The 23737-nt window shown below is 47.6% G+C and overlaps 1 protein-coding gene across 1 annotated transcript in view; it reads right to left on the bottom strand.

The window, feature by feature from the left end:
- DBF4B (DBF4B-CDC7 kinase regulatory subunit) overlaps positions 1–23737 on the bottom strand; it is a 437979-nt gene that overhangs the window by 313689 nt on the left and 100553 nt on the right. Inside the window, exon 5 of the mRNA XM_069634269.1 lies at positions 16617–16680. Within this exon, the coding sequence (XP_069490370.1) occupies positions 16617–16680 (64 nt within the window). The remainder of the gene's footprint in view (positions 1–16616; positions 16681–23737) is intronic.

The following is a 23737-nucleotide window of genomic DNA, read 5'->3' on the forward strand; positions in this document are numbered from 1 at the left end:
ACCTGGGGTACCTCGACCATTTGTGAGTGCATTGTCTTCCGAAGTGAGAAGCCGGCCGAAACTTCGTGGGAATCCAGAGACCCCTACAGAAACAGGAAATCCACATCCAGGGTCCCCTCACCAGAGACCAGGACTGAGGGATCAAGGAACTTCTAGCCGGAGCCGTTCGTTCTTCTTAGGTGCTAAGAAAAAGGGGCGAAAACCACAAAGAGCCGCTGAATCCTGAGGAATCCATTGCTGCAGAGTCCCTCTCCTCAAGTGCTGCCGCAGGAGCCCACCAGACATCGTCCCTTTCGTCACCATGACCAAGGAACTAAGGTCTGCTGCACTGCAACAAGAAGGCATCCAGCTGGAATACATTCTTCAGTTCACAGGTACTGTGGGGTTTGGGTACATTATGCTTTTGTCATTTAGGGTGCTTCCTACCTTGGGGTGCTATTTTCACCTATCTCGAGTTGACCAACTCACACTGGCCTTACAGCTTGCGCTTCAAGGGGACTCCTCTTGATTTGCTTTGAACTGACTATTTAAGAACATTTTCTAAGAGAGCATCAGAACTTTGACCATTGACTTTGGCTGTCCTGGCTCCCCAAAGGCCCCATTCTGAACATATTGGCTTTGGCAGTGCTTGTTCCCTTACAGATTTTAATTGTTGAACACTCGTTGCTGGGATAAAATACTGCCTGCATCCCTTTGAATTGAATCCTAAACTGGGATTAATGTTAATGGCAGTTACTGCGCGCTACATTTTCAGCGGGGCCCGGAAACAAACCCGATGAATGGTACACACCTAGTAAGGTCTGAGAGGCTAATTGGAGATCAGACGCTACCCAACTTACCGGCGCTGTAACCAAGAGGACACCTGTAGCACTTCCAAGCAACGGGATACTCTGACAATACCAGATGGACATCTGAGCCAGTCTGGCACAGTGACAATAAGGCTTTGCAACTAGCAGGGGTTTTCTTACCTAGATATAGCTGCCTTGTGGATGACCAAGTGTCAAAAACACGTGTCGGCTGTGAATTACAAGCAAAATAAACTACAACTTTAACATATAGATGCTGTAATAGACTATATGACACGAAAATTGATTTTCTTACGGCTAAGCGCAAATCAGCACTAGCTTATCAGTTGTAGACATTGAAAGGAGAGGGTAAGGGGAATTCCTCTCAGTGCTGACGTTGCAGCTAACCAACGCAGCACATCAACAGCTAAAGTACACCGGAATTACGGTTATACCCCAGTCTAATCCCAAATGCTTTTGAAAGAATGCTTTTAAATATCTGTGTATAACTATTTATACTATAAGTGTGTAAGTGTTTACTTGAATACCTGCATTTCATTGTACAGCTCACATTACCCATTTTACGACAAGCCTGGCTGCTCAGTAACACCACCAACTTGTGTAGTACAGGCCTATATTAAAAGGTGGGTAAACGAATACCAAGAGAGAGGTATTGTGTAGTGCCACACCAGTTGGACTGCACCAATTCTTACCCAACAGCCACATTAAAGTATTGGGGCGAGGAGAGTCCTCAAAGACATTTGTTTTTAAATATACTGATATTTTTAATACTGTGCACTACGAGTACTTATTCGAACTGGTAGTGGTGTATATATGTAGCATAATAAAAAGGCATACATTTTCTGATATTTATACTGATTTATGTGCACATCAGTGTGGTGTATGTTTCCATGGATAAGTGTTGACTAATTGTACCTTTGTGTCAGCCTACTACCTCTACCTGAGGTAAACCATGTTGCTGTCCCGTTAATGACCGCTAACAGTATTGGCTTCCCTTTTTGGCTGAGTACGTTAACCAGCCCGACAGATTAGTATTCGTAGAGGGTTGTATAAAAAACTGCCTTACCACTTTGTATGGAAAATGAACGAAGACCGAGCCAGAGCTCTTGCCTGAAAGTCCTCAGATGAACAATACCAGGCCCAGATGGCATGGAGGCCCTTCAGGTTCCGGCAGCAAAGGGTTCTTGCTGCAGCTTTGCCAAAAAGCCCCAGACTGTCAGTAGGTGGTGATCAGGGTGTCTGATGTAGACGCCTCCCCACTTTGGGTCCACACATTTACGAACAAGTCTTCTGAGAGCAGGAGGATCTTTGTGGATTGCAACCCAACTGTCCCACGGATCAAAGGGATGGAACACTAGGGCCTCTCGATAGGTGAAAAGCAGGACACAGATGTGCTGTTAAAAATCAGAATTGGTAAGATCCATTGCCTCACGGTCCTCTACAGGTCGGCTTTTTCTTAGAGGTCTCGCCCCAATCTAGCAGAGTTTCCTCAGTTGACAAGGTAAGGCTGTCCAAGGTTTAATATGACATTTAGGCGCAAAGGAAACAGTTAGGGAGTTTTACTAAAGTTCACCTATGGTAGGACTGAAGACACTCTTAGGTGTGCAGGGCTCGAATTCTTAGGTTTGGCCTACACTCATTCATTGCAGACATTAGCGCCCAGGGAAGAGGGCAGGAGCCCCTCCCCACCCCAGAAGCCCCACAAGCACCTGATGTGCACGCCTCCCAAAGAGCCTCGCCGCAGCATCAACCGCCGTGCAAGCAGCAGCAACTTATACCCAACAGTAAGATGTCAATACTGATCTCCTCGCCTGCACGGTGCCCCACACGCAAGGCAGCAGCAACGCCGCTATCCGCACCGCCCCATTTACCAGCACTGCCCACCTGACCATGTCCCAGTATTGTGCCTGACCCACCAATGTCGAGCGCGTCGCGGCACCATAACAAGGCTAAACCTCGTTTTCCCAGCAAATATTTAATTTGAATCATCCGCCGGCCATCCACGAAGGCCACACAAAGGCCCCTGTTTGCTCCCCGTCGCGTCCTGGAGCGCGCCGGAGCGCCCTACTCCGCTCTTCCTTATACTCAAACTATGTTCACTGCGCCAGTATCTCCACTGAAGTCTAGAGGAGCAGGAGCTCCCTCCATCCATTGCAGGGGTAGCAGGCTACTGGATCGATGCCCGCATGTCCTGCCAGATGCAAGGTAGGCCACATGCCTCCCCCAGCTGCATTCCAGATTTCGGCAGCATGGTTGTTTCTTCTCGTGCCTATAGTTCTTGGGCTCTCACTAGCAAACGGCATCTAGACTGCTTTTTTCTGCGACATGTAGTAATTGTACCCCAGCATCCTAACCCGCCAGCTTGTGCCGTATAGATTTGCGCTCTGACACACTACTGCTGTCTTCGCACATGACACCTTAGATTTACAGCTTTAAGGTACGACTCGGAACTCAGTTGCTGCCCCACTGCATTATTAGCTCAAGTGTCCCACCTGAACCCATGCGTTGCCTAACTCCATCTCAGTTTATGTCCTATTCTGAACTTAGATGCTGCCCCACTGCATTATGTGTTATACCTTATGGTCGCTAACAGACCACATTGATTGTGTTATGCCCTATGGTCGCTAACAGACCACATTGATTGTGAACTATGCCAGCCTGGCTAGTATTCATCATGTTCCCTTACTGCATTATGCCCAATTGCACGCCATGTAGCAGTAATAGTTATATCCCATTCAGCAATGGACTTGCCAAGCTTGGCTGTCCTAGACACCACCCCATTCCCTGCCCCACACCCTTCTTGACCTCCCTACCTCCTTTCCCCCACAGTGCACCTACAGACCATAGCACCAAAATCAGCGTTACTTTAGGTAACCCTCCACAGATGACCATTCAGACAACATCCTGAACTCACGCAATTTGCTAGAACATCGCCCTACAGCCTACCCCAACCTCATGACCCGTAATGACAGACTAGGTTGTAGATTCCCCACCTTACTTAGCAAAATGACCAACAATCCCACAACTAAAATCAATAATAAAACGCCATTGCAAACTCTATGCCACTTAAAGGAGCCTTACTTAATGTTAGATCCCTTGTGGCCCACCCTACGAAAATTGCAAATATTATCCGTTCAGCAGACCTGGATTTCCTCGCCACCACAGAAACTTTGCTTCATGTCGCAGCAGGTCCCTCTCTAACCCTCGCAGTTCCAGACAACTACTCCATCCTCAGGGCCGACAGACGTAAATGCCCGAGGAGGAGGTGTAGCACTTAATCTTCGCTTGACATTAGATCTGTGACCTCCCTTCCTCTAAATTCCTGTGAACACCTATCCATTAAAATTCAAACTACCCCTAAGAACTCCATCACACTGGAACTATTATACAGATCCCCTGGTCCCATAGGTTCCTTTGAGGAAGATATAACATCCCTCATAGCTGAAAAATCTAAACCTCTATCACAGATTATTCTTTTAGGTGACTAACTTGGGTTACAATGATCCCCACGACACTCCAGCAGCTTCCCTTGCTAATGCACTTGGCGAACACAACTACATTCAATTTAACACCTTACCTACACATCAGAAAGGCAGAACCTTAGACTGGCTCGCTGCCCACAACTGCAACATTATATGCAAGGCACCCCAACCACTTATATGGACTGACCACTTCCTACTCTCATTTGACATTAGTATTAATAACCCTCTCCACACACAGCGCACACCTGCACCAGCATGTCTGACAAGAAATAAGCAGATCACCACCGCTGAAGCCCTCATCCCACTGGTTCTACCCACCCTAAACATGATCCCCAACACATCGGACCTCAACTTACTAGTAGACACCTACAATAACGCCATGACCAAAGCTATTGACCTTGTTGCCCCTCTAAAGCTACGCAAAAGCAAACCCAAAGCACATTTTACCTCCTGGTACACACCAGAACTCAAAACATTAAGAAATAAAAAGTCCAAAATGGAAACCCTATGGAAAACGAATCCATCAGAGGAACACAAAAGTTAATCACATAAATGCATCCCCCATTTATAAAAAAAGAAATCATTTGCACTAAAAAGGAAGCCTACAAAACAAGAATAAGTAATGCTAGTTCCAGTACCAAAGAACTATTCACTATCCTGAAGGAGTTAGAAAACCCCAATCCACCTATGGACACGTCCGTGAAAGACCAACTCTGGTGCACCAGAATCCAAGATGCCCTTGCAAACAAAATCACTGGCCTAAAAACAAAAATCGAAAATAAAAGACTGCAACTTTCCAATAGCAGCCCCACCCCTAACCCCCATATTCCCAGTCCTCCCACCACCCCCAACACTAACCAGGGCTTCACCTTCAAAAATGTAACCATAGTAGAAGTGCAAAGAATCATAACATCCCTCAAACCATCAAACTGCAAAGGGGACAGTTGCCCCGCACAGATCATAAAAGATGCAGCAAGAGACCTCGCCCCCTTCATTTCTAAGCTCATAAACGTGTGATTCTCCACTAATTCGGTACCAAACAATCTGAAACAGTCGTGGGTCCTCCCACTACTAAAAAAAAAGCAGGCCTTGGACCCAACCATCCCCACAAACTACAGGCCTATCACAACTGTTCCCTTCTTGTTAAAAATCCTTGACAGAGTTGCTTACTTGCAAATTCAGCATTACCTAGAGTTCAACCAATTACTCGGATTGCGTCAGTCTGGCTTCCGGCCTCAACATGGAACAGAAACTGCCCTTGTTGATCTTAAAAGTCAGATTGACGAAATTAAAGATAAGGGCAAGGCTGCCATCCTACTCCTCTTAGATCTCTCAGCAGCCTTCGACTTGGTCGACGATAATACTCTGCAACCACCTCTCCTCTGCCGCCCACTTCTCCCCCTCTACTGTCACGTGGATACAGTCCTTCCTGGCCAATAGAACCATGAGGGTTTTTTTCCCTGAGGCAGCAGCAGAGACTATCCCTATAACTTGTGGTATCCTACAAGGCTCATGTGTTTCACCCACCCTATACAATATCTTTATAAAGCCCCTCTTTGATAAACTGGATCGTCTGGGTTGTCACCTATACAAACTACGCGGACGACACCCAGCTACTCCTCACCATCTCGGGCAATTACAATACTGATGTAGCCAGGATCAATGAAATCTTCTCAGTCATTCAGGCATGGATGGCCACACACACGCTCTCTGCCTGAATGACGAGAAGACTGAACTGCTCATTGTTGGCTCACTAAGTCCCAACTACTCCAACATCATAATTTATGGCAACACCATCCCGGTCGCCAAAAACGTGAAAACACTTGGGTTCTATCTTGATGCCAATATTAACCTCACTAAGCAAGTCAACTCGACCGCTTCTGCCACTGCCTATACCAGAAAACTAACCAGAGCCTGCAGACCATTTCTCTCCCCTAACAGTTGCCTCACGCTAGCCAGAGCTAGAGCTCTTATACAATCTAAGTTAGACTACTGCAACAGCCTCTACTTAGGTGCCAACCAAGCGATAATTAGTAAACTCCAAGTCCTTCAAAATAATGCATTACGGGCAGCGCTAAACATTCCCAGGCATGAGCACATCTCTGCCACTAGAACCACATGTAAATGGCTCTCCATCCAACATAAAATTGATCTAAAAACACTCTGCCTCACTTACAAAGCTCTCAACTATCTAGTCCCCCCCCCCACCTGACTAACAAATTCACCATGAAATCCTCCATCAGAACCACAAGATCTTCCAATACCTTATGTCTCACAGTACCTAGATTTACCTCTAAAAGAGCCGGAGGCTCGAGCTTCACTGTCATCGCCTCCCAACTCTGGAACGCCCTGCCTTTGAATATTAAATCATCCAAATCCTTCCAGTCGTTCAGGAAACTTGCCATCGGGTGGCTTCTGACAAAAAGTCAACCTTGAAGTTAAGCTCTGCCATTAACTGTACTTATTGCACATGCCTCATTTATGTCATTATTGGTTGCTATCACCTCCACTGCCTGTATATTTTGTATATAATTGTTGTTCCTAGTATGCAACTGTTGTTCAAGTTGTTCTAGTATCACTGCCTATTACCATGTACTATGCCTTGTAACTTGTACTGAGTGCCCTTTTACTCCCGGGTCCGGAGCGCTATAGAAATAAAATAAACTAACCAAAGGTTTTGGTAGCAATGGACGAGCAGCCAGGCTTAATCTAGGAGGGAGCAGGGCTGCAGGCAAGTACAAAGACCTCGGGGCATACCTACAGTAGATTGATAAACATATGGTTATGTATTATTAATACTAAGGGAACTAACACTACCAGAATCAGTTAAGTAAACATATTCACATAATACACAGTAAGACTTTTGTTAAGCATTACTCAAGTCAATAGTAAACTCTTAGATATGCAGGTAATTAGTTAGAGTAGCATTAAAGTTTAGCAAATCAATTCTAAACCAACATAAAGTAAGCAACACGGATACTGGTAAGTACTGTTAGGCAACCTATGCTTTAGAAAGTACAGCCCCATCTTGGAGAGAGTCTCAAATCAGTGCGGACAATGGGTGAACAGGGCGCGTGGTTGGAAGCACAAAGAAAGGCAGACATTGTCAAAGTTGTCAAAATAGCACGTTTCTTCTATGTTGTAGGTAGGTAATATGTTTAGTTTAAAAGGTGATTCAGGGAGATAAGGCAGAACCCCTGAAGGATTGTAGGCCAAAGTACTTAGGCCTGGGAGAAAGGAGACAGCAGCTCATTTTCAGATTCTTGGCTGGAGGCCAAAGGAGGAACTTTCAGCGGGAGCAGACGGTCAGCTTCTTGCGATGAGACGCCCATCAGACGATCGTCACGCTACTGGCTCGTTGGGACTCTACACAGGCTTTGGTTCAGCGATGGTTGTCACATGTTAAACTTCACTCCGTTACTCGGTCGCTACTTGGAAGGGGAGATGTCTCAGAACGGGAAAGAGCCACTGTAGGCCCAGCAGGATGCCCACGAAGTTCCAACCGAAACCAGGCTTCAGGAGACTATGCACAGCAGATTGTCCAGGTCACAGGGTATTGGAGAATTGCAGCCCAGGATGGTCAAGAGACGGCTCAAATACAGGTCGGCTCGAGACTGGGTTTGGCAGACGGCTTAAGTCTGGTCTGGAACTTCCCTGATCGATCAGAAGAGGTTGAAGCCGCAGCAATCACTGGAACTGGCTGCAGACTGCTTTCCACAGATTCTTCGTTCCATTGGTCGACTCTTGTTCTGCCCCAGGACCGTTGCCTTTAAAAAGGAACGCACCAAATCCGCAGTCATGCTACATTGAAACTTTGCTCCAAGTCAGAACAGGATTCAAACAGGCATACTGAGGACAAGGTTTGGTGTACTCCCAGCTTCCAGGCCTCCCAGACATGCAGGCGTCCTCAGGCGGGCTTCCCAATGGGAGCCTGGCAAAGACAAGAGTGAGCAGGAACTCCAACCCCCGGACGGCAAAAGGTGGCTCAAGAAAGAACAAGTCATCAAGCATTGGCGAAAAAAAAAAGACAGGCACCTTAGGTCAATGGTGAACCATGTGTCCTTTACCGCAGCTGTGACAGCAGCCTACATGTAAAAATCATGAAGTCATTCAAGAATATCACTCAGACGAACCGGTTACTAGACAGTTAAGACGATAAGTGGAAAAAGCAATACAGTGTGCCCTCTCTGTACTCCACACAAATTGGGGTGTACTGATTACACAAAATAAAAAAAAGGTAGGATAAAAAGTATCCCCATATCCTTGGAAACCGTAGTTAGCACAAGGAAACTAGAAGGGCAGCTCAAAGAGCTCCCAGCAACACTGCCCTGCACAGAAAGTGCTGTGCACTGCAATAATTAAAAAAAAAAAAAAGAAAAAAAGAAAAATCGCAATAATAAAAATTGCAGATGCCTTAAAAGCTATAGGAAAGCATTACTCCAAAAAGATGCAACCAAAAGGGTTGATAAAGCTCAGTGCCCGGGTACTCCCAAGCGGGGAGAAACATGTACAAAAATCAAATTATACCCAACAAACATTTTGCTTTTAGTGACACGAGTGTAGCCTTTCAAACATTTGGTAAGGAACAAGTTACTTACCTGTACCTGTTCTCCAGCAGAGCTCTGCCATGGATTCACATGCTCATGAATATTCTCCGTCAGGGTTTCATTTCTGAACTGTCTTTCTCCTAACAACCAATCACTGGTCTCTGGGTCAAACTGCCCCCAGCCAATGACTGCTCGCTACCTAAGCCCCTCCTTTGGCAGCCATCTTCAATTTTGGTAGCATATAAAGTGGCAGTAGGACCAAGAGAAGAGTCGCAGAGGGATAGGCGGGAGGGTTTGCATGTGCTGGAGAGTTGATTCTCCAGCATGGGGTCTGGCATGGATTACTACCAAATCTGAAGATGGCAAGACTCAACATAAGCATCTCTTACCTCCTCACCAGGCTCACCTTCAAGCGAACAGGTTGTACAGCACTACCAGGCCGACTCTGGACTCCTCCCTGGAATCCCCGTCGATGCCGTAGAATCTCGTGAAGGTGTGCGTCGACCTCCACGTAGCAGCCCTGCAGATGTCCAGCAGGGGCCACCAGACAGTAACGCCGTAGTTGCAGCGATCGCTCTGATCAAATAGGCTCCGACAGCCAGGCAACGGTCGGTTCACCAACCAGTGACAATGGGTAATGCAGCCGGAGAGCCAGCTGGAAATGGAAGCCTTGGAGAGGACCTTCCCATGGTTCACAGGGGCAAAGTTCACAAAAAGATACGTCTTCTGGAAACTCTTCATGTGGTCCACATAGAACTGGAGTGCTCTAGCCACATCCAGCGAGTGCAAAGTCATCTCAGTCAGCGACAAAGTCGTCGGAAAAAACACAGATAACACCAAGGGCTCGTTTTAAATGAGTCTGACGGCACCTTGGGCATGAATGAGGGGATGCGTCCATAGCACTACCCTCATTTAGTCGAATGTCAAGTAAGGTTGTTCACGAGAGGGCCTGGAACTCTCCCACGTATCATGCGGAAGATGACGGCCACAAGAAAAGCTGTTTTCCACAACAAGAATTTCAGTGGCGCCGAATGCATAGGCTCGAACAGAGGACCCATGAGCTTAGTCAGCACCACACAGAGTTCCCGCGCCGGGGCTGGAGCCTTCACCGACAGGAACGAATGGAACAGTCCTTTGACAAACTCCTTAACCAGGCGGTGTGACCATAACGACGACCGTCCCAGAGATCTGGTGTAGCGGGAGAAAGCCGCCAGATGAACTTTGATGGAGACATGAGCCAGTCCAGCCTTGGCTAATGACAGCAAATACGGTAGTACCTGCAGAGCCGTGACTCGTAGAGGATTGATCTGTGTACAAACCCAAACAGCGAACCTCTTCCATTTATGTCCATAGCATTTAAGAGTAGACCATGCTCTTGCCTTGGCAAGCACCTCCTTGCAGTCCGCTGGGAACTCGTAGCCCCCGAACTCCAATGCTGCAGGAGCCAGGCCTTCAGGTTCAGTGATACTGGGCCGTGGTGCAGAATTGCACCTCCTTCACTGGCGAGAAAGATCTGTGACCACTGAAAGCTTGACTGGATGGGACACTAACATGCTGACAAGGTCCGGGTACCCTATCTTCATCGGCCACGCCGGTGCGACGAGGATCATCCTGCAACAGGACCGTTTGAGTTGATTGATGAGATTCGAATGAGTAACGGCAGCGGGGGGAGGGGGAGAACGCATATAGAGACAGGCCATCGCGGGGGAATGAAAATGCGTCCATGCTCCCCTGCTGGCTAACCTCCGGCACTTGGGGTTTGTCGCAGTCAAAATAGATTGATCTGGAGATTGCCCCATCTGCAGAACAGGTGATCCACTTGGTCCTGCCGAAGTTCCCACTCGTGGCAAGAGCGCATCTCTCTGCTGAGAGAGTCACCGACAGTGTGCTTCACTCCTGCCACATGAAACGGGATGAGGATCATCCCTGGGCTACGGCCCAGTGCCATAGGTCCTGCGCCTCTAGTGCGCTGGGAAATCTGGTGCCCCCCTGCTTCCTGATGTAAAACATTGTGGTGGTACTGTCCGTGAAGACCCGTACCACCTTGCCCTTGAGGGACGGAAGGACTTGAGGGCCCAAAACACAGTTCGCAGCTCCAGAACATTGATGTGCAACGTTTTCTCCTCTGGCAGCCACAGGCCTATTGCGTGAAGCCTTCCCGTGTGAGCTGCCCAACCTTCCAGAGAAGCGTCCATCGAGATAGTCTCCTGGTGCGGTGGGGTCTGAAAATCCACGCCTCCTGTCAGATGTGAGCGAACTCCACACCACCGTATCGCTCTAGCTTGATCTTGTCCAGGTAGCTTCCCAACACTTGTATCCAACGGTTGTCGAGGAACTCCTGTAGTGGACGCAGCCTGCATAGTCGTATGAGGTAGATGCATGACAACATCATGCCGAGCAGAGAATTGATGGTGCTCACCTTGGCAACCTTCAGTGCTAACAGCCGTTGCACCTTGCCCAAGATGGCCGCTATCTTTTCCTCTGATGGAGACGCCAGGCACGACACCATGTTGAGTCAGGATCCCAGAAACAGCGCGTCCTACGATGAGTCAAGCAGGACTTTAGATAGTTCACTGAGAACCCCAGGTCCATCAGGAGGGGGACGGTCCTCGCCGTGTGGTCGACAGCAATGTCCTTTGAGTTGGCCCGAATGAGCCAGTCATCCAGGTAAGGGTAGACGTGGATGCCTGTAGCTGCGCTGCCACAGGCGCCAGGCACTCGGTGAAAACCCTTGGCGCCGACTTCAATCCGAAGGAAGGGCCTTTAATTGGTAATGTTGCCCTTGAACCACGAAGTGCAGAAACTTGCGGTGTCCCTTGTGGATGCATAAGTAAGCATCCTCAAAATCCAGCGACGACGGAAAGTCCCCTTCTAGCTGTCCGAGCACATGCTGAAGAGTCACCATCTGAAACATTTGGGACTTTATGTTCTTGTTTAGACAACGGAGGTCTAGGATGGGCCTCCAGCTGCTGGTCTTCACGAGAAAGTAACTAGAGTACACTCCAGAGCCCCGGAGCCTCTGAGACGAGCGCCATTGTGTCTTTTTTAGCATGGCCCGCACCTCCAGCAGCAGCTGAGGGATGTTTTTCCTGCCAGGCCACAGGTGGTATTCAGGGACACTTCAGTTGAAATTCCAGGGTGTGTCCGTGGGCGAGAGCGTCCAGCACCCAACGGTCAGTGGAGATGGTCTTCGACATGCTGTCGCTAGCTGGCCTCCCACCGGGGTGTACGGGTGGGGGCCAGACACCACGGCCAGTTCCATCCTGCTTGGACGTCGAAGCACCGCCTTGGGGACCCTGGTGACTATGTCCTCCTCCAGACTTGGCACGGGCCCCTGTTCTCATGGGCTGAAGAGCGGTCGGCGGTAAAACGAGGCACCTCCACTGAAACCTTTGGAGGATCCATGGGATTTTCCACCAAAGGTCCAAAAGGATGGCAGTCGCTGTTGAAGCGTGCCCAAGGCACGAGCCATGTCCGTCTTGATGGTTTGAAGAGACTCATCTACAGCCTTCCCAAACAAATTGTCGAAGGGCCTGTTCAACACCCTCAACCTGTACGTCCTGGCAAAAATGTGTTGCCCCAAGCCAGCCCCGCCGAAGAAGGCAATAGCTGGTGCCCATTTGACGGAACCCCGTGTCGGCGATGTCCGTGGCCACCGTGATGGCATGGACTGGCACCACATCGCCTTCCTGCAGAATCTCTGAAGCTTCCGACCTCTTGTTGGGAAGGCAGTCCAGGAGGGGAGCGATCTTGAACCACAGCTCCCGGTCGTTACGTGCCACAATGGCAGTCGCTGCTGATGTGATAACTCGTCATCCCATGGCATCCAACTGTTTCCCCCTCACTGTCTGGCGGAAGGGTGTAGGCTGCCGAAGACGGAGCCCGAAGTCAACTTCTTGGCTGCTGACGATACTACAGAGTGCAGTGACGGTGGGATCTGCAAGCATTTGGGCGCAGAGTCCGGCACCCAGTACATAACGGTCCCTCTTCGCTGGGGCCATGTAAGGGTTCTTCATGAGGGCCAACCTCTAGACCGAAAGGACCGTCTTCCTCTTGGCCTTGCGGTGCTTGTATAGGAAACACTCTCTCTTCTCAACGAGCTGTTAGAGCTCTGAAGCCTTGGAGATCAGGGTGTGAAACTAGCCCATCTCGTCAGGTGGCAAAGATCTGGGCGGTGAAGACAGGAGGTTCCCCCAATCCGCCGCCGTCCATGCCGGTGCTCCTCGTCACCCTCATCAGAATCCTTACTGCAGGGCCTGCTCTCGACGCACCGCTCCTCCTGGACGGTCTGGAAGTAGTTAAGCTCCTCCTCTGTGGAGATATCCGTGCCCTGGAGGCCAACTGGGCCTCCCCCCTCCCCATCTCTGCAACCAGCGTGGACGGTTTCGGTAAAATGACTCATCTTCTCTGGTGTCTTCTCTATGGGCTGAAAAGAGGATTCCCTGCTGGCAGGCAGGGACACTCCTGCCTTCGGGGGTACGTCCTGCAGGTCCACCACACGAGCCTTTGCAAGGGACGCCACCACTCCCTCGATGGAACTTCAGCGCAAGATTATCAGATCTATATTCATTGTTTCTCTTCTGTTTATCTTTTAGTTTTAAAATGTGCAATAACTTATAAGTTCAATCCTCTTTGTATATTCTTCACTTTTCTCCTGTTTATTATTAGGAAACATTTGGAAGCGATTATAGTCATTTTTTCACATATATTTTTTGTTTTCCTTTAATTTCACTTTTACACATAGGCACGGCACATTGTTTTGATCCCGTCTTTTTATTAGTTTTTTTGACTTACCTTTCACAACTTGCTCATCAGGACACAATCTCCAGTTTTTATGTTCTATTCATTTTTGCCCGCCTACCGGTACCAGTTCACCAAGATGCTTTTTAGTGAGAGTGACAGTTATAGGGTGATTATACGTCTCTTACGAGGAGTATGTTTATAAAGGAGTTCCAGTAGTACATGTTTAAAAAGGGTAGGAACCTGGACTAGATGACACTGGTTTGCATGACGCTGCGTAACATGTATGCACACTTATAGTTTCCTTGCAGGTATTGCATGAACATATTGAGTATGTAATTCATATACACGGAAAGGTTTACATTGTGTTATTTTTCTTAACAAGTGTTATTTCGCTGAATATGAGATGAGAGTACATCTAGATCTACTTACACCACACGATCGCCTGAACATTCTGACCCATTTCTATGGCGACTCTCGACGAGTATATTTTTGCTGTGTAGCCCTTGTAGCTTAACACCACTCCAATATGGACGCCGTACGCGAGTTCGTACGCGGTTCCCATGACTACCACCAGTACAACACAAAGGAATGAGTTCGGGCCGCGTTCACTCGCTTTGTCCCGTACGAACATACGAACACTATCAGGCAAGAGTGGCGTATGGATTGAGGGAGATTCTTTATACCCCTTTGGCGCACTGTACAGCTATCAGTATACACTATTTTAGGACAAAGTTTACCCAGATCAAAGCGCTGCAGTTCAGTAGGACACCGTTACCCACACCGTGTCATCACTGGTAAGAGTACACATTTTAGTAATGCCATATGTGCATAGTCAATTTTTTGAATGCATACTGATGCTACCAGGTATCTATAAGTGTAATACTGACGGGTCCACTTATTACTATCATCTTTTAGAACTGGCACAGAGCGCTGCATTGGCAGGTCAGTTACTCTGCTTTTACCAGACATTACCGAAACTTTGATGACATATATTTCATCACGAGTGTTTGAAACCATTCTCACTGTTCCCACTCTGTTTTCTTATTTCTTTACAACCTCACTTCATCCGCGCCTTGTACATCGGACATACATACGACGTATGTACAGTTTATTTCACAATTTGTAATGAAATGCATTATTACCGTTTGCCCTTGTGTTTGACACTGCATTGAACGGCCCGTTCTGTTGATATGGTGTTCACCCTCTATTTGAATTTGTTGGAATTGTGGTATGACTTTTTTTGTTTTGGTTCCATGGTTTTGTTTGTGTTTTTGAATTTTTAATTTCGTAATCATGTTTGGGTATTCCATTTGTTAATATAACGATCATCTCACACATTCGAGATTGTTGAACAGATGCAAATCATGATTTGCAGTCCCTGACGAAGGTCATTTCCGAAATGCATTGGCCATAACAAGAGCAAACCTTTTTGGTCCCATAAGCATCTGCACTAAAAGGAAAAGTGGTTTTAAGCAAAGAATTAAAAAATAAAATTACAATTTGGAAACTATATGTCCTTATTAGCCAATGTACAAGTTACTAAGCATCAACAAATCAAACACATACCACACAATTGTGGTACAAGGGAGTGTAACCCACACCGCTGGCTTCACAGCCAAGGTCTTTTCTTAGGCAGGGATACTCTTGCCTTTGGGGGTGCGTCCTTCGGGTCCACCACACCAGCCTTTGCAAGGGACGCCACCACCACCCCTCGATGGAAGGATGGGTCTTGTTCGGACCCGCTGCCTTCTCCTTAGAGGGTGTTAGCGCCCCCACTCCTCTTTTTTTCCCCCCGGCGGGACGGTCTTGGGCTGCTCCTCGAGTTTGCCCGGATGGTCCAACTTCCTATTTGACGAAGATCCCGAGCATTGGCTGGTAATCGAAGCTGCTGGTGATGCTGTACACGTGATGGGCTCCTCGGCAGCCAGGGCAACAGCTCTCCCGGTAACAGTGGACTCACAGTGCTTAGCCTTTTGTTGGACCCGCGTGGGAGGAGCGCCCTCAAAAGGTCTTAGAAGACCGCTCCGCTTCTTGGGAGCAGGGGAGGCATGCTGCTTGGACCTACCCATAGCAGGGGCCTTGAGCCACTCCTTGAGCCTCCTATGCGATCCTTCAGCGTGCAGGGTAGCATCTCCTGACAAAACAGTTGTCCTCCACGTGCGTTTGGTTCCGGTACAGGCAAAAGAGGCACTTGTCGTCCAAGAAGACATGCCGCAAGCCGCTGTCGGAATAAATCTTGAAAAGGGGAGCCATAAAAGCTCGAGGGCTAAGCACGAGGACTCCCAACACTTGAACGTGCAGTAAAAATCTGAAGATGGCTGCCATAGGAGGGGCTTAGGTAGAGGGCATTCATTGGCTGGGGCAGTATGACCCAGAGACCAGTGATTGGTTGTTAGGAGAAAGACCGTTCAGAAATGAAACTGATTTTTTTTCTTTACTGAGGCTTCCCAGCGTGACGGGGAATCTTCATGAGCATGTGAATCCATGCCAGAACCCATGCTGGAGAACAACCATAGTACAGCAATCGCGTTCTGCAACATCCCTATCCCATTTCATTAATAGGCAATAAGATTTGTAAAACTCTTCACTGGATTTGAACACAGGGGCTCTCTCGATCACTCCTGCAGAATCCCCATTAGAATCTGGCACCAACCACTGAAGCACACAGATAACGTAAGACAACAATGTGGACAGCTTACAAGTAAAGTACTGGCTCACGATACAAAGTGAGCCTGCATTTCACAAATTTGAACCCCGTGGCAGAGCCAATTTAGTCCTTCTGCAGTGGATTAATGAAGGAATATAAAAATAGGATAACACGCAGCTCTTAGAAGCAGGAGGATTATGGCATTAAATGCTATATAAGAACACAGATCATCAGGAGGGGGGAGGGGGGGGTGAGGGGGAGCCAGTGAAGCAATCAGGGAAAAAAAATGTTTTTAAAAGTACAGGGCCCCTTGCAGAGGCACTTTTAGGATTTTATAGTTGCACCCACCCACAAGACAATTCAAACACCTCTAGAATTCAGTAAAGGATACCATTCACATGCAGAACATGGACTCCCCAAGAGCGGGCATTGGCAAGGACACTGGTGCCACCATCCTAAAACAAATGAAAAGAAATAAGCGTATTTAGAGGTTAATCCAGCTTTTATTGTTAAATAGATCTATGAAGGTGTTGAAGGAGAACTGAAAAGTGATCTTTGTTTCAGAGTAACTAGGTGTCAGGATATGCGCATGCAACGCTGTGCTTACATTCGGTTAGGGAGAATTCTCAGACATGTGTTCATTCCCTTCTACCTTAGGCCACCAGCTCTTTTGCTGGACTTCAGGACTTTTAATTTCTAACCTGGAGAGTGAGCCCCTTTTCTCACTCATGTATTTTTTTATTTATATGTTTTTATTAGTTTTAGTTTTTTACATCACAAATACACCACACAGCAACAGGCTCAACTACAATTGCTCCCGACACCCGCTATGTTTCCCACCAACATCGTTATCTGCGGAGCGAACGGGTAGGCTATCGAAACTACCTTACAGGCCCTGCGCCAGATTCAAATGCCTAGTTTCACCAGGTAACAGCTCCCCATCTGTGTCCCCGCAGGGGCCCAGAGGTCTCAGGTGCCATCCACTTAGCGCGGGCTGCAGTAGCGATCGTGGATTCATCAGCCATCCATTTCACCACATGCCGCAGCTGACACACCAGGAAGTACAACTCAAAATGCAGCACCGGCAGCCCTCCCTGGTCGTACGGCCTCTGCAATGTGTGAAGAGCCACCCTGTGCCGCCCTTCGTGCCACAGGAACCCATAACTTCTCCAGGTCCCTGAATAAGCGCCCGTGTGTTTTATGGGACATTCCCAAAGCAGTACATGAGTCGCGGCAAGGCCACCATTTTTAGAAGAGCTACTCTCCCCATCACCGACAGGGGCAGTTTACCCCAGAACCCCATGAAAGCAACTAAACTTGTCCTAGCACGCATTGTATTATACTCATGCTCTTCGGAGGGGTGCCGGTGGATGTTAATACCCAGATATCTAAATGTGGTCCTGTACCAGGGTAGAGGTAGAACTAGCAGTTTATCTGCCTCCAACAAGGCAGTGGCCGCCAAGGGGAACAGACACAATTTCATCTTGTTCACTTTGATACCTGTAAGCTTGCTAGAGTTATCCAGTACCTTCATCATGTATGGCAAGTTCAGTTCGGGGTCTCGCACATATAATCGCATACTGTCTGCATACATTGATATCACGGGTCTGTCCCCATCTACCACTATGCCTACATCCCCATTTTCCTTTCTCAGATATGCCGCCATGGGTTCTGCTGCCAGTATGTATAACATCGGGGACAGCGGGCACCCCCGTCTGGTGCATCTGTGCATTTACCAAGCCTCCGAGTACTACTTACCTGTCTTAACCCATGTGTATTTCAGGCGCACCCATCTCATGTACTGCGGACCAATCCCCATTTTTTCCATCGTTGTGTACAGCCAGTAACAGTGCACTGAATCGAATGCCTTTACGGCGTCTAGGGAGGCCACCGCCCTGTGGATGGGACTAACTCATGCTGTAAATCACATGGTGGAGCCGCCGCAGATTCTCCGAGATACTCCTTCCAGGCACATACCCAGTCTGGTCCAGGTGGATCAACTTGTGTATCTCTCTCCGGAGGCTGCCTGCTAGGACTGCAGCAAGGATTTTTGCTGTCCTGATTCAATAGGGACAATGGTCTTTTTAGTTTGATTTTATTCTCTGTGTTTCTTTTAACCTTGTAGTCTCACAAACTCCATAGGCATCATCTTTTACATTGCGACACACTGCACCTTCAGCGCAGTGGCACAGGGAAGTCTTAGATTTCTCAAAGGTTTAAATACCTTCTCTTGGTGAAACTACTGTTTCCCAGAGCAGTAAAGTGAAACTGACTTTACTTACATTTTGGAACTTTCAAGACCCAGCACACACTATCTTACCAAAGGGTGCTGGAGGGGTTACTTAGTATCCCCTTTGTCTAGCTTCTCATGTAACATTTTTATGTTACCCTTTCTACAATTAATGACTGGTGGCAGTGGTTTTCTTGTTACTACCATTGTGTTTTTACCACGGGCTACGTTCTCAGCCACAGTAAAGCACCCATGGGTGCCCATTTCGTCAAAACGCCCCAGTCTTTTTTGCCATTTCTTGCTGGAAAGGTCGTTCTTGAGATTTACCCTGTGTGCCAAACCAGGTTTGATCCCTTTGTTCGTTTGGTCTTTGGCGGGATTCACGAGTGAAACCCGCCTCTGGCTCCAGTATGTCTGGCAGGGAGGTGCCCGAAACTCCCTGTGCTTAATCCCCTTGCTTACAGGAATGCACTCAATGGTGATTGGCCGGCTGGCTGTCTGGCAAGGACAGCCAACCTGCTGTGTGATTGACACCTAGGCTGGAATGAATGGGAGGAACCTGCATAAAAAAAGGCGAGGCTTTTTGGCTTGGAAGGCAGAGTACACCACTGGATGACGGAATCCAAAGAAGAACTTGGAATAGACATCTGCTGCATCTCCTGGACCGTTTGTTTGCCAGGTGAAGCTCTGTTGCAGTGCTGAAGCTCAGAATTTGCCTGGACTAGAGAAGCCCTGCAAGGACGACTTCTCCCCTTGAGTTGGTGGGATCAATCAACTCCAAAGTAAGCTCGTCTGGACATCCTCTCGAAGCTGGTTGTCATCTGCTGCTGGAACCGAAGTGCCAGGGAGAGGAACACCATATTGTGTTTGTTGTTTTTAAGTCGGAACCGAGCGCTAGAAAGATCCTCCGGACTTCCCTGATGCAGGCCTGAGCCACCTCAGCAGAGTGCTGGACCCCAGAAGCAAGGAAAGTCTAAAGTGGTATGCTGTCAGACGCAAGGAGCTGAAGCACTGATGAACCGGTGAAATGAAATTTGCCCATTGCTGCCGCTGACCTTCCCATTGCAGAGCAGGAGTCCCCAGACATCCTCCCTCTTGTCCCTACGACTGGCTCAGGAACAGGATCTGCAGAGCTGTACATGAAAAGAAGCCAGTTGGAACCAATTCTTCTAACCAGGAGGTACTGTAAAGTCTAAGAACTTACCTCTTGTTGTGTAGCCTTGCTCTCAGTTGAGACCTGTCTTGGTTACCTTGCAGAGTTGCTAGAGCTTTACCCCTCACAAACCTCTCAGCTTGTTGCCCTTCAAGTGTTCTATTTTCAACAAGTCTAAAAACATTGTGCAAGGCTTTACCTACCCGCAACGATCTTCGGCTCCCTTTGACATTGTGCAATTAACATTGGCTGCCCTGGCTCCCCAAGAGAGAATTCTTACCTTTGACTATGTGCTTTATCTTTAACCCCAGGAAAGGGTTACATTTACTCTGCATTGTAAGTTATCAAAAGTACTTACCGGTTTGTGAATTATTTGTTAACCTTTGTTTTATTCCTCTATTCTATCTTTTGCACCACTCAGTATTGCTATAAATGTACCAGTGATAAATCAATGTACACAGTGTCCTAGATATTTAAGACACCTGAGGGTGTAGAAGTGTCTGTGTGCCATCGCCAACGGGTATCTGATTTAGAGAAACAGCGTGTTTTGAAGTGTATTTTAATTGTTAAATATATTGCTCCCTTCTGAATGCTTATACAACTGACAAATGTATAATTGTTTCATCAAGAAACCTTGGATGTGTTTATTTGGCTAACTGATACTGTGAAACGTGGCACAACATTACTGCTCACGTTGACCCCTCTTGAGACAAGCCTGGCTGCTCAGCCACACTACCAACCTGTGTAGTTCAGACTTGTACCAAAGGTTGGGTCCATATTGCCAGGAGGTCAAGGTTATTGTAATGCACCCAGAGGGTACTGCATACAATCTTACCCAACACATTGCTAGTCAGTCTGGATAGAATTTGTTCTGCAGACTTAAATTGTGCTGCGATCAATAGGCTAATAACGCCCAATTTCAAACCAAAGTGGTAAAGTGAAAAAATGTTGGGTTGAAAAAGCCTAGCTAGTACGTTACCAAATTACATTATGTCCACTTACAGATGTGGAGACTACTTAACTCTAGCTAGGACATCACTCTAGGTTTCCCCAAAAACACAACCATATTGTCATTTAACATCATCCTTACTTGTTGAATTTCCAGTTTCCACTGTGCCTCACATTAAGCCCGACCTCATGGGATTGTGCTCATTTAACCCAGGTCTGCCAGGCCTGCACAACCCGCTACCAGAAGGTCTTACCTTCTGCTGCAAGTACAAGGGAATATAAATTAGGTCAATGCTCCCTGTGGTGATCTAGTGGCTCAACATACAGCAATGCTGTTACCAGCAATGGACATCGGAATTGAAAACATTTTTTAAAAAATGTATTAAAAAAAAATAAAAAAAACAAAAAAAAAAAAAGGTAAAACTAGGCAGTGTCTGGTATGCAAACCCAAGTCTACACATCGCTCTGGGAAAATGTTCATTGCACGTGTAGATTAGATCACTAGGGCCATTACCCTTCTTGATTGGGCTTTGACCAAATGTTTGCTGGTTTTAATCCAAGTAAAACAGCCAAATATAGCAAAGTTTGACACATCAGCATTACGATTCCAAAAGTACAAATAATGTGGGTCTACACGCAAATGCAAAGAGCACAAGTTCGGTCACTGCACCTCTACTGCTAATTTAGCATCAGCAAAACTACACAATATGAGTGGTTTTAGCCCTGGTGAAATGAAAAACAATTGCACCAGTGTTGACCATGGAACCAACACAAAAAAGGTAGCTGTGCCAGCTGCAGCACATGAGTATTACTTTAATTGCACCATTGTGATGAAAGTGTAAACCTGGATGGTAAGTTGACTACCATCAGCAATTCAGACCGGCCATGAAAGCAGCCTCAGAGGCAAGCTACTGACAGCCCCAATGCATTCCCCTTTGCCATGTCACCATGTCATGGCGTTTGCCATGACAGCATTAGGGCAGGATTCACATTTTTTGGGGTTCTGCAGTCTCATTTTACAGGAGCCCTACTCCTTTTGCTCCCTCCCCCCCCCCCCCATCTCCATTTTTATTTTTGTATTTACTTTGGTGGTCAGAAGGACTTCTGCTACAGTACCCCTGCCACTATATCCTTTTTTCTATACTTAATATGATGGTGTCACCCATAAGATGCAGTCCCAGGGGTGCCTGCCATGCACCTATTTCTGCACAAGGGAGATCAGCCTACAATGGGTAGCGGGGGGAGGATAGTGGCAGCTAATATTTAGTTTTGGCTTCACCAGGGGTGTAAGTCGATTTACCCAATGTGCCTTTGTGTTAACCATTGGGGTACGAATGGGTCTGTCCTACTCTGCCATATTGTTTAGGGGATCCTTTGTCCAGGGAAAGCACAAGGCAGGCCTTAAAGTTGCATTGCTTCCAAGGTGGTTTGGACTGGTTAAGACCAGTCCCAGGCTGGGCCATTACCTTTTAATGTGGGGGGTGGGCCTGTGTTAAGCGGTTTTTGAGGCAAACCCAATTGGCTGGCCACCAATACCTTCGTTTTAAATCCCCCAACGGCACCAGCTCCTGTGATTGAAGGAATATATAGGGGAAGCCCTGTTCCCGAGCTTAGAGCTGATTGATTTGAAGATAATTCCGTCTGCTTAGCGGCTCAGGGGTTTTCAGCCATTTCCTGCCATCGCTGTATTTTTTTAGGCCCTCTTTTGGCCATACTGGTGGATGCAGTGGCCTCAGCATAGCTATGGTTTGGATCCTTGGCTGCTGGGGCCCTTCCAGAGATTCCCATCCTGCTCTTAGTCCTGTTCATCTTCTGTGGCCAGGAACTCCCTCCTAGAGTGCTGTTGCACCGCTTTTTACCACCAATTCCCGTCAAGGCACCCCAACTTTATTTTGAAAGCTGCCGTCGCCTGGAAAGGCGTTGGGACTCGCCAAACCTACCAATCCTGCTTGCCTGTATCATCTCTGGTCACTACCACTGTTCTGCTGCACGGACAGTTTGTGAGTCTGCCGACTAAGTTTGCCTGCTAAGCCACTAGGGTCTGCAGTGTGCAGATTCCTCCTGGAGACACCTACGTCATGGATTCCACTTCTGGATGGTGGGTCCTCTTTCACTGAAGGACGATTGTTCGTCTAGGCCATTGCGGTCATCATTGGCACAGTGTGCCAATCACTAGGTGACCAGAACCTTAATTTTGCCCTTTAGTTAGAAGCTGCTACTTAACGCGTTGTTTCTCCTTCTGGGAACTGGATTTCTGGAGGCAACCACAGAGAACCACATTTCTGGAGGCAACCATCAAGTACGTAACTCTGGGCCCTGGGTTATGCCAGATACTACCTCTCAGGGTTCCCTGTGGTCGTCAGGTACTGCAAGTCCCCACTGTACTGCATTTCCCCATTGGGCAACATTAGGGTCTGAATCCTGCTCCGCATCTTTGCTCCTGGCGCTGCTGGGTTTTTAACCCTCCACGGGGTCCCTTCTTCTAGGTCTCCACTCATGTGCCCTTTGGGCGATTGCAGTCTTCTGTTTCTTTCCACAGGTACCAAGACTGGCTTTTTCCTTTATGCCACTCTTATCTTAAAAGCGACACTGAAAGGTACTTGCCTGTACTGTGACATTTTCCTACGGTCCTTCCCACCAAGCCCTGGATCTGTAGAGACTTCCCTGGAGATTTGACTTCTAAATATGTACATTACACTCAGTCATAGGCAATACATTGCATCCTTGAGAGTTAATACAGTTTCCTTACTTGATGTGTAAAGAACAAGTTACTTACCTGTAACTGCTCTCCAGCATGGGTCTGGCATGGTTTCACATGCTCATGAATACTACCCGTAGTCAGTCCAGGAATCCTTGGTAAAAGAAAAACAGTTTCACTTTAGTTTACAAACTGTCTTTCTCCTATAAACCAATCACTGGGCTACGGATCAATGCCCCCAGCCAGTGACTGCCATCGTCAGATTTGGTAGCACGTAAAGTGGCAGTATGACCAGGTGAAGAGCCGCAGAGGGGAAGGAGGGAGGGTTCGCATGTGAATCCATGCCAGACCCATGCTGGAGAACAGTTACCGGTAACTAACTTGTTCCTTCTCCAGCATGGGGTCTGGCATGGATTCACATGCTCATGAATATAAAAGACTAGATAGCATTACACATGCACAACCACAGGAGGTGGCAAGGCT

This window comes from Ambystoma mexicanum, chromosome 13, assembly GCF_040938575.1.
Source record: "Ambystoma mexicanum isolate Mex_15411 chromosome 13, UKY_AmexF1_1, whole genome shotgun sequence".
NCBI classification, from domain to species: domain Eukaryota; kingdom Metazoa; phylum Chordata; class Amphibia; order Caudata; family Ambystomatidae; genus Ambystoma; species Ambystoma mexicanum.